The following is a 12,255-nucleotide window of genomic DNA, read 5'->3' as shown; positions in this document are numbered from 1 at the left end:
GGTCAGAGCAGGAGCCATACTAAGCAAATATGTCACCGTTCCTTCACTGTCACTGAATCAAAATCCTGGCACTCCCTCCCTACCAACACTGTGGGTGTGCACACACCACACGCACTGCAGCCGTTCAAGAAGGCAACTCACCACCACCTCCTCAAGGGCAATTAGGGATCAGCAATAAGTGGTGGCTGAGCCAGTTATGCCCACATCCCATCAATGTATTTTTAAAAAACCATGTGTATCTCAATATTTTAATTAACATACCATTAGCATTATCACTTGCAGACCTAGAAACAATTAAACAAAATGTGGTTGTATCAATCCAAACCAGATTCTCATTTCAGTTCCACACAAACAATGTGAAAGCTTCACGGCGACATGCAGTGTGGTGAGGTGCAGGAGCACAGATATGGAAGCATTCTCCATGAGTTTGTGTGCATTCCTGCACTCATTCCGAACTTGTACATCTGTGTGTAACATATCTCCCACACACTCACCCTGCCCTGGCCCATCCCATCACTCACATGCTCATCTGTTCCAAATAAACCATGATGTGGAGAAGCCGGCGTTGGACTGGGGTAAACACAGTAAGAAGTTTAACAACACCAGGTTAAAATCCAACAGGTTTATTTGGTAGCAAAAGCCACGAGCTTTCGTGAGCCTGTTCCGAAAGCTCGTGGCTTTTGCTACCAAATAAACTTGTTGGACTTTAACCTGGTGTTGTTAGACTTCTTACCAAATAAACCAGACAGTGGGCCAAATGACAAAGATTTCCTTCGTTGACAGGAAGAATATTTCTCGGTAAACTTGCTGGTGGGAAGTGAGCGAAACCAAAACTGCCCGGGAGAGTTTGCAGGTGTGGCTATTCACAGAAAGACTATTGTAGCCTAGTAAGAAGTCCCACAACACCAGATTAAAGTCCAACAGGTTGAGTTGGAATCACGAGCTTTCGGAGCGCTGCTCCTTCATCAGGTGAGTGGAGGTTAGTTCACAAACACGGCGTATATAGACAAAGACACAATCGCAAGATAATTACAGATTGGAATGTGAAGATCTGTAATTTATAAGTGTTCTAAGTACTTAATTAAACAATGTAATCTGTAATAATCTTACAATTGTGTCTTCGCTTGTATATGCCATGTTTGTAAACTAACCTCTCCACTCACCTGATGAAGGAGCAGCGCTCCGAAAGCTCGTGATTCCAAGTCAACCTAGGGGTAGCACAGTGGTTAGCACCGCTGCTTCTCAGCACCAGGGACCTGGATTCGATTCCCCGGCCTGGGTCACTGTCTGTGTGGAGTTTGCACATTCTCCCCGTGTCTGCGTGGGTTTCCTCCGGGTGCTCCGGCTTCCTCACATTCTGAATGACGTGCTGGTTAGGTGCATTGGCCCGAGCAGGCGCCAGACTGTGGCGACGGGGGGAATTTCACAGTAACTTCATTGCAGTGTTAATGTAAGCCCTACTTGTGACTAATAAATAAACTTTAACTCTAAAACCTGTCGGACTTTAACCTGGTGTTGGGGGACTTCTTACTGTGCCCACCCCAGTCCATTGCCGGCATCTCCACATCATGGCTGTGAGGCAGCAATGCTAACCACTGTGCCACCATGCCACCCCTAATTGCATGGAAAGGAGCGATGCTTCTAATGAATTTAATCTCTCCTTTGCATCTGACACCTCTTGTGTAGTCTACCCGGTGCCCAGAAAATTCATCAATGGAGAAAGGGATGAGTTTCAGGAGCAGCTCATGAGGTTTGTGAAAGCTGGGATTGGCCGATCTCAGTCGGGGCTTGGTTTCTCCAGCTGCCTGGTTAGTTTCCCCTGGCAATTGTTTGGCAGAAAGTTTATTGTTGTGTATGTTTGTAATTATCTAGTTCAGTGCAATGAAATGTGGAACTGCTTCAACTGAAAGGCTGGATTAAACTGGCAGAGATTGGGGCCTGGTTAAAATAAGGCCTCCTTGGATTGCGGTCTCTCATTTTAAAATCCAAAGTCATGGGGTGAGGAATTATTGCTCTCTCCCTTTCATAGAATCACAGAATCCCTACAGTACAGAAGGAGGCCATTCGGCCCATCGAGTCTGTACCGGCCACAATCCCAAGATGGCCTATTCCCGTAACCCCACACATTTACCCTGATAATCCCCCTGACACTAAGGGGCAACTTAGCATGGCCAATCAACCTAAGCCGCATCATCTTTGGACTGTGGGAAGAAACCGGAGCACCCAGAGGAAACTCATGCAGATACAGGGAGAATGTGCAGACTCCACACAGACAGTGACTCAAAGAATTGAATCCAGGTCCCTGGTGCTGTGAGGCAGCAGTGTTAACCACTGTGCCGCCCTTTCTACTTTCCAAGGGAAGTGGGTTAAAGAGTGGGGGAATCTCATCTGCAGATTTCAGTATGCAATGAGTACGAGGTTACCAAGGCCTAGAAATAGGATAACGGGAGAGGGGGAATGAGATTAACGGGAAAGTAGGAATGGGGTTAATGGGAAAGGGGGAATGAGGTTAACAGGTAAGGGGGAATGGGGTTAAAGGGAAAGGGGGAATGGGGTTAACGGGAGAGGGATGGGTGACGAACGGAGGGGGGAATGGATGATCAGTGAGAGTTGACCTGTTTGAAGAAACAGGTCCACAGAGGAATCCTGAATTAGATAGCGGAATCTTTCCCAATTCGGCCTTTCACTCACTCACTAAAGCACTGCCTTTGGTTTTTGCTGCGTAACTCCCAGTCAGTGTTTGAAAAGCTCCCCAAAGACTTTCTTTGCAAACTGGGAACGGGATGGGTCAGGAAGGTCATTCCGCTATCCCTGCATGCTGGAGCTGGTGGAACCGGGTGGAGAGCAGGCTACAGTTTCCAGAGGATGTTGTAACTGGGGCTAAGGGAGGGTAGGACGAGTCAGTGACGTGACTTGTCACAAATGTAGCACCACAAGTTGACCTGAAGGGAAAGGTAGTGGCTGGATCTGGCTGTGACAGAGTGTTTAAGCAGCAGATTAGCTGAGATTGAGATGACCTTGTCTCCAATATCTCTCTCCTTCGACAGCTGGAAGAGGAAGTGGGGCAAGATTTGTATTTGCGTAACTCTATTCATAACTCAAACCTTGTACAGCCAGCTCAAAACTGTTGACACAGAATGGGTGGAATTTTAGAAGATTTTTTCAAAACTGGGAGTGTTCCAGTTTTTCAGCTGAGTTTTCAGGCCCAATCTTATGCACTCTCTCTCTGAAATTTTGGGCGAGTCAGTTTCCAGCCAGAGAGGCTGTGGGTGGGGCTTACCTCGCCGGACAGCCTGTAGAGGGAGGTAGTGCGCATGTGCAGACCTCTGATGCTGCACATGAGCATTAGCAGTTGCAGGGGTCTAACAGACAGAGAGAGAGCTGTCAGGCCCCTGCTGCTGCAGGCAGCCTCAAACAGCAACACCCCCCTCCCAGCAATCGTGGGGGCCTGCAGCCCAAGATGCACCCAATCACATTTGCATTATCCCAGAAATGACCTCAAACAGAATACATGAATTCAGCGGTGTCACTTCCTGGCAATATCATCACTTCCGCCGATGTCACCCAGTTAAATTTGGTAACCCTGCTCCCTTGAGATGGTCCACATCATGCATCAGTCGCTGAGAGTAAGCGGCCAGGTACAGCAGGCAGTAAAGCAGGCGCGTTGGCCTTCATAACGAGGGGATTTGAACACAGGGATCAGGATGTTTTACTGCAATTGTACATGGCATTGGTGAGGCCACACCTGGAGTATTGTGTCAGTTTTGGTCTCCTTATCTAAGGGAGGGTGTCCTTGCTATAGAGGGAGTGCAGCGAAGGTTCACCAGGCTGATTCCTGGGATGGCAGGTCTGTCATATGACAAGAGACTAAGTCGGTTAGGATTATATTCACTGGAGTTTAGAAGAGTGAGAAGGGATCTCATAGAAACTTATAAAATTCTAACAGAGATAGATTCAGAAAGACTGTTCCCGATGGTCCAGAACCATAGAATCCTAGGGTGCAGAAGGAGGCCATTCGGCCTATTGAATCTGCACCGACCACAATCCCACCCAGGCCCTATCCCCATAGCTCCATGCATTTACTCCAGCTCGTCCCCTGACACTAAGGGGCAATTTAGCATGGCCAATCCACCTAATCCACACATCTTTGGACTGTGGGAGGAAACCGGAGCACCCGGAGGAAACCCACACAGACAGGGGAAGAACATGCAAACTCCAGGCAGATAGTGACCCAAGCCGGGAATCGAACCTGGGTCCCTGGCGCTGTGAGGCAGCAGTGCTAATCACTGTGCCACCGTGCCACCCGAGATTTCAACCAAGGTCATCATTAGACCAGGGGTCATTGTTTGAGGATAAGGGGTAAACCTTTTAGGATTGAGGTGAGGAGAAATTTCTTCACCCAGAGAGTGGTGAATGTGGAATTCACTACCACAGAATGTAGTTGGGGCCAAAACATTGTGTGATTTCAAGAAGAAATTAGATAAAGCTCTTGAGGCGAAAGGAATCAAGGGATATGGGAGGAAGGGGGAATCAGGATATTGAAATTGATGATCAGCCATGATCAAGATGAATGGCAGAGCAGGCTCGAAGGGCTGAATGGCCTTCTCCTGCTTCTAGTTTCTATGTTACTATGAATAGACCGATGGGCGCGGTTTAATATCGCGCCCTAAAGTACAGCACTCCTGACAGTGCAGCACCCCTTCAGTCTGGTCCGTCAGCCTTTGTCATTGTCCTCAAGCTCTGGAGCGGGACTGAGAGTGTTGTGATTCAGAGGTGAGAGTGAGCCTCAGCTGGATATGGGTGAAAAGCTGGAAGGTTCGGGTCAGATGTTGACTTTAAGTCTCTTTATTATGGGGTATGGGGAGCAGGCGGATGTGAAGGGGGTAGGTCACAGATCGGACATGATCCCAGGGAATGGTGGGATCGGCTCCGGGGGCTAATTGGCCTCCTCCTGCTCCTTTGCTCTCTGTGGTGGGGAGGGGGAGGGGGCGGTTAGTGAAGGCTCAGAAACGGTTCTGTGGTTTTACTGATATAAGTCACTGCAACTCATAATATAACCCATTGTGTAAAGTGTTTGGAAATACTCAGACGTGGTAAAGTGCTAGATAAACGCACGCATTTCCACCCTCCCCACCCCCAAGTGCTGAACTATTCAGGAGAAATAATATTCTTTGTGATATTGATAATATCACATTACACCAGCATGAATAGGGGAGGGTTCATTGGTGATTAACACACATTGGGGCAGAAGCTGACACTTGCTGCCCTTCTGTGCATGCAACACTTATTGGATTAATTGTCATTTAATGCTGGTTTAACGATTCTTTTCCTTGTTCTCTTTCAGATTTACTGGCCAGCGCTGCCTGGTCAGGAGGAGGAATGCGCCCTCAAGGGAAAAGACCCATTTGTAAGTGTAAAGGATTTATTGTCTACAGTGAAGCCTTTTGGGGAAACTGTCACTCAGCCGTGTCAATGAGCTCCTACCACCTTTATGAATAATTGTCATGTATTCCAGTTTAAAACCCTAACCTTGTGTTCTCTCACCTACTCTATGTGAGGGATTTTCCATTGTAAACTGTGGCTCTTCAACCCGCTTCACGCCCTGGTCTCTTGTGTGCTGTGTGCATCTGTAATAATTAATGGTTTCCTCGGGTTCTACACGGTGCAGTGAGCTCAGTGCTTAAGCAGAATGTTTTGTTACACTGTGGACTTTCACTGCTGGAGTTAGTGCTTGAAGCAGAGGGCTGAGGTTTATGCTGCCCTGTCAGCAGCTTTGGAGGGGCTGGTGACAGGTGAGGGGTGGTGGAGGTCTCCTAAAATGCAGAGCAAGGCCTTCCTACCGGCTACCCTCCTCCCCACCCTCCCCCCCCCACCCCGAGTTACCCTCCTCCCCCCAGCTACCCTCCCCCCCTCCAGCTACCCTGCTCCCCCCAGTTACCCTCCTCCCTGCCAGTTACCCATCTGCCCCAAAGCTGTCTGAAATGTTACCAGGGTTGAATGGAAGCATTGGGCCCAGTATTGAGATCCTCAAGTGGCCAATTAATGGCTGTTTAATGGGCTCATCCTGACCCTGCCTGCTATTGTACCTCCAGCACCAAAGCACCCGGAGGAACCCCACACAGACACGGGGAGATGGTGCAAACTTCGCACCGACAGTGACCCAAGCCGGGAATCGAACCGAGTTCCCTGGCGCTGTAAGGCAGCAGTGCTAACCACTGTGCCACCGTGCTGAGCAGGTTACCGTTCAACTGTATCCAGAACTGGACCCAACGGCCAGTCTACTCTCTAACCTCTGCCACTTGTGTGTTGCTGGGGGGCTGTGAGTTCACGCAATATCCTGCCAAGTCCTCTTGTCAACCTAAACACCAAGGAGAGTATAAGAGTCCTGTGGTTCTTAATTTAAGCTGAATGGGGAGTCTTTCTCACTGGTGGTTTCGAAGAAAATTACAGCACAGGAACAGGCCCTTCGGCCCTCCAAGCCTGCACCAACCATGCTGCCCGTCTGAAATAAAAACCCCTACCCTTCTGAGGACAAAATCCCTCTATTCCTATCTTATTCATGTAGTTGTCAAGACTATCTTAAAAGTGACTATCGTATCCTGCTTCCACTACCTCCCCCGGCAGTAAGTTCCAGGCACCCACCACCCTCTGTGTAAAAACATTTGCCACGCACATCTCCTTTAAACCTTGCGCCTCGCACCTTAAACCTGTGCCCCCTCGTAATTGACTCTTCCACCCTGGGAAAAAGCTTCTGACTGTCCACTCTATACGTGCCCCTCATAATCTTCTCCTCTCTCTAAAAGCCCCATTGGTGTGTCAGCGTTTATTCCAGATTCCATGGATCCAGTACAGGGGCTACAGGATCAGAACTTCCTGGAATCATTGCTGGGGAATGCCAGAGTTAGACTTAAAGGAAAAGAGTGATAGAAACCGCCTCTTCAACTATTCCTCCTGATCGTAAAAACATAAGAACTAGGATCAGGTGTAGGCCATCTGGCCCCTCAAGCCTGCTCCGCCATTCAATAAGTTGAATGGCTGATCTTTTCGTAGACTCAGCTCCACTCACCACTTCTAACTAACTAACTTATTCTGCAATTGCCCTTCAGATGAACACTTTCACCTGATCTCTCTTCTCAGTCTTAACATGTTTTCCAAAAACGCTGTGATTTTGTTGCCATTTATGAACAGAAAGATATGTTGCAAGTTATATCGTCAACATGTAGGGATGACAAGTTGGAGTCAGGCCCATCAATTCTATATCGACTCTCCGACTGAGCACCATACCCCACCCCCTGCCCCATCCCCGTAAGCCCACACATTTGCCAACATATACATCTCGGGACACTGAGGGAAAATTTAGCATGGCCAATCTCCCTAACCTACACTAGTTTGGGCTGTGGGAGGAAACTGGAGCACCCGGAGGAAACCCACGCAGACACGGGGAGAATGTGCAAACTCCACACAGACAGTGACCCAAGCCAGGAATCGAACCCGGGTCCCTGGTGCTGTGAGGCAGCAGTGCTAACCACTTTACCACCATGTCGCCCATTTCTGCCTACTCTCTGTATCCTATCAGCTAACCAATCTTCTATACATGCCAATAGATTACCCCTATACTCCTATAAACTTTTACTTTTCACAATAACTTTTGATGTGGCACCTTATCAAATGCCTTCTGGAAATATAAGTACAGTACATCCACTGGTTCCCATCCATTGACTCTGTCTACATTTCCCGCTGCCTCGCCAAAGCATAATTAAGGACCCCACGCACCCGGACATTCTCTCTTCCACCTTCTTCCTTTGGGAAAAAGAACAAAAGTCTGAGGTCACATACCAATCGACTCAAGAACAGCTTCTTCCCTGCTGCTGTCAGACTTTTGAATGGACCTACCTTGCATTAAGTTGATCTTTCTCGACACCCTAGCTATGACTGTGACACTACATTCTGCATTCTCTCCTTTCCTTCTCTATGAACGGTATGCTTTGTCTGTATAGCGCGCAAGAAACAATACTTTTCATTCTATTTTATTTAATTTTTTTCTGTTGTCTACCTTTTATTTCTTTATTGTCCTTCTTCATTTTTCTTCCCCCCCCCCACTATTCCCCCCCCCCCCCCACTTGATCCCCCTTCCCTTACCTTTTCTCCCCCACTTCCCCTTTTCTACATTCTACCTCTGTCCCATTCTCCCCTCTACCTCCCCAACATCTTCATCTGGCACAGCTTACAACTTCTCTGCCGTTTAGCCATTCACACCCTTTATTCTCTCTGTGGGTTGCCATTAGCAGTCTTTTCCCCAGGTTTCTGTAGCTATGACTCATCTTTCATTCCCTCCCCCTGCAGTATGAATATCTCCCACTTTCTCTGCCTTTTAGCTTTGACAAAGGGTCGTCTGGACTCGAAACGTCAGCTCTTTTCTCTCCTTACAGATGCTGCCAGACCTGCTGAGATTTTCCAGCGTTTTCTCTTTTGGTTTTAGATTCCAGCTTCTGCAGTACTTTGCTTTTATTTTAATACTTTTCACAGTGTGTTAATATATGTGACAATAATAAGTCAAATCAAATCAAATCAATAAATTGGCTAAACATGATTTCCCTCTCCAAACTATGTTGACTCTGCCTGATTACATTGGATTTATCTAAGTGCCCAGCTATAACATCTTTAATAATATCTGAACATTTTCCCAGTGGCAGATTTTAAGCTCACTGGCCTGTAGCTTTCTGCTTCTGTCTGCTTCTCTTTTGGAATAATTTGTTTGAGATGGGGATGGAGACCTGAAGGCACAGTCAAGTTTTGAAAATGGAAAAGGGGTTGGGGCAAGGCTAAAGGGGCTGTGGGTTGAGAATTGCAGAGAGCAGAGCCGTCCTGGCTGACTGGCCGCCAGTGACAGTGCTGAGGGGGATGAGGAGAGGAGCTCTGGGTGGCAGGGCTGGGAGCTTTGAATGAGTTGGCCAGGGCCTGAGGAGTTACTGGAGCCAGGAGTGGGAGTGATGAGAGAGTGAACACTTACTGTCAGTGAGGAAACAGCTGAATAGAATTGCAACAGGATCTTGATCAATTGGGCCAGTGGGCCGATGAATGGCAGATGAATTTTAATCTAGATAAATGCGAGGTGATGCATTTTTGTAGATTGAACCAGGGCAGGACTTACTCAGTTAATGGTAGGGCGTTAGGGAGAGTTACAGAACAAAGAGATCTTGGGGTACATGTTCATAGCTCCTTGAAAGTGGAGTCACAGGTGGACAGAATGGTGAAGAAGGCATTCAGCATGCTTGGTTTCATCGGTCAGAACATTGAATACAGGAGTTGGGACGTCTTGGTGAAGTTCTAGAAGACATCAGTAGGGCCACACTTGGAATACTGTGTACAGTTCTGGTCACCCTATTATAGAAAGGATATTATTAAACTGGAAAGAGTGCAGAAGAGATTTACTAGGATGCTACTGGGACTTGATGGTTTGAGTTATAAGGAGAGGCTGGATAGACTGGGACTTTTTTCTCTGGAACGTAGAAGGCTGAGGGGTGATCTTATAGAGGTCTATAAAATAATGGGGGGCATAGATCAGCTGGATAGTCAACATCTTTTCCCAAAGGTAGGGGAGCCGAAAACTAGAGGGCATAGGTTTAAGGTGAGAGGGGAGGGATACAAAAGGGTCCAGAGGGGCAATTTTTTCACACAGAGGGTGATGAGTGTCTGGAACAAGCTGCCAGAGGTAGTAGTAGAGGCGGGTGCAATTTTTTTTTTTAAAAAGCATTCAGACAGTTACATGGGTAAGATGGGTATAGAGGGATATGGGCCAAATGTTGGCAATTGGGACTAGCTTGATGGTAAAAGCTGGGCAGTATGGACAAGTTGGGCTGAAGGGCCTGTTCCATGCTGTAAATCTCTATGACTATACGGCAGAATTTTACCGGCACCTCCGCCCGAGGTTCGTACGATCCCGCCCGAGGCGAATGGAGAATGATGTACTCCGAATCGGAGCGGGCGTGTCGGTGAAATTCCGGCCTGTGACTCTATTTTGAGATGGAGTCGGGGAGGCCGGATAGCGGGGCGTGTATCACTGATAATATTTTGAGAGTCTCTTTGGGGATAAGGGCCACAGATCACAGATGATGTATTATAAACCTTCCACACGAGGGTGGGATGTGTAACAGAGGCAGCGTTACAATGAGTATGGGCTGGGCTAACTTTCCCTATTCTATTAAACAGTACAGTGTGTGGTGGGAACAATGTGAAATTCTATTTCTGACCTTGCTCCTTTGGCCTGGTGAAGTGAGGCTGTTTCTTGTCTGCTTTCTTTGGCAGCGACACTTTATTTTCTTTTCTAAGAAAGATCCTGATGTCCACTTCTCAACCTCGGCGGAGCCCTTTCATCAAGGAGGGAAGGGTTGCTGTCGAAGGACTGATACGGTGGTGCAGGCGCGTATCTCTCAGGAGCAGTCTCTGAGTCTCGCTGGGAATCTTTTTCCCTTTGCCACACAGGAACACTCTGGCAAACGACACTGCGAAACAAAAACAATGGGGCAGCCATTTCCTGGCTGTAACTGGTGCGCTGAGAAAGAGACCTCCTGACCTCAGAGCATCTTGTCAGGCCTTACATGGTGAAGAGACTCCAGTGGAGAGCTTCTGTGAAAAGTTGGCACTGTAGAACCACTGCGATGAAGTATTAACTTCTCAGTGGTCTATTGCTTCCCTTCATTGTGTGCGGGGCATGGGAGACTCAGCCATCACAAACAAATGGCAAAGCCCATTAGGACAGGAATCGAATCAGTGTGTCTCAAACAATGGTCAAAACCACAGGTCACATGCTTGCTCTTATTGCCAGAGAAATTGACATAGAATAGAATTCCTATAGTGCAGAAGGAGGCCATTCGGCCCATCGAGTCTGCACCGACTTTGCGACAGAGCATCTTAGACAGGCCCATCCCCACCCTATCCTCATAACCCCCCGTATTTACCCCACTAATACCCCTAACGCACTGCAAGGCAATTTAGCATGGCCAATGACCTAACCTGCACATCTTTGGACAGTAGGGGGCAATTTAACATGGCCAATCCCCCTAATTTGTACATCTTTGGACACTGAGGTGCTAATTTAACATGGCCAATTCCCCTAACCTGTACATCTTTGGACACTAAGGGGCAATTTAGCATGGCCAATCCACCAAATCTGCACATCTTTGGACACTAAGGGGCAATTTAATATGGCTAATTCCCCTAACCTGTACATCTTTGGACATTAAGGGGCAATTTAGCATAGCCAATCCACCTAACCTACACACCCTTGGGCTGTGGGAGAAAACCAGAGTACCTGGGGGAAATGCACGCAGACGTGGGGAGAAAGTGCAAACTCCACACAGACAGTGACCCACGATTTGAATTGAAACTGGGTCCCAGGTGCTGTGAGTGCTAACCACTGTGCCACCGTGTCGCCTGTGTATAAAAGCAACACCAGCACAGTGAACAGTAACTGTTGCCCACAGTTTGAATCACTCAGGAAAATGCCACCCTCAGGACCATAAAACGTGGGAGCAGAAGTCGGCCATTCAGCCCATCCAGTATCACACAGACTGGGAAATGGCAGAATACCCAGGCTGGGCTAATTATTTGACAAAGATTTTATCTTGCACAGAGATTGGAGCCAGTGACGGATATAACTGCCCTCATGCTACTCATGTGTCAGCCATGTGTTCACTGACCTACCTTGGCTCCTGGTTAAGTGCGCCTCAAATATCTCCGTGTCCTCCTCCCTCCCTAACTGCAATCTCCGCCAACCCTCAAAGCTCCCTCCCTCCAACAATTCTGGCCTCTTGCTGTGTATTCCTGATATTATTTGCTCCATCACTGGTGGCCGTACCTCAGCTGCCGAGACCCTAAGCTCTGGAATTCTCTCCCTACAACTCTCCATTAACACACTGCCTAAAACCTACCTCCCGACTGTCCCAACATCTCCTGATGTGGCTTGGAGTCAGATTTTGTTTGATGTTGCTCTGGTAATATGCCTCATGGCACCTTGCCACATTAAGGGGGCTATATAAATGCGAGTTGATGTTATCCTGAAATTCTTTTACATTTGAAAAATGCCGGAAGTTGAATATTTTTGATGCGCGATTAAATCACTCGGGAGGCTGGATCGTACCCGGGAAATAAAGGCTTTTATTACTAACCAGAATGGAGCACACTATATACAATACAATCCCAGACTAAAGGGTCACCAGGCAGTGCAGTGACCTTTATACTCCTACAGGTAGGCGG

General features: G+C 47.8%; 1 protein-coding gene across 1 annotated transcript in view; it reads left to right on the top strand.

Annotated features, from left to right (window-relative positions):
• Positions 1 to 12,255, top strand: part of sema3bl (sema domain, immunoglobulin domain (Ig), short basic domain, secreted, (semaphorin) 3bl) — a 166,643-nt gene that overhangs the window by 97,610 nt on the left and 56,778 nt on the right. Inside the window, exon 3 of the mRNA XM_078203399.1 lies at positions 5,345 to 5,407. Coding sequence (XP_078059525.1) covers positions 5,345 to 5,407 — 63 coding nt within the window. The remainder of the gene's footprint in view (positions 1 to 5,344; positions 5,408 to 12,255) is intronic.

Source organism: Mustelus asterias, chromosome 3 (assembly GCF_964213995.1).
Source record: "Mustelus asterias chromosome 3, sMusAst1.hap1.1, whole genome shotgun sequence".
In the NCBI taxonomy this organism is placed as follows: Eukaryota; Metazoa; Chordata; class Chondrichthyes; order Carcharhiniformes; family Triakidae; genus Mustelus; species Mustelus asterias.
The sequence above is the reverse complement of the archived record's forward strand: the minus strand, read 5'-3'. Positions and strand labels throughout refer to the sequence as shown.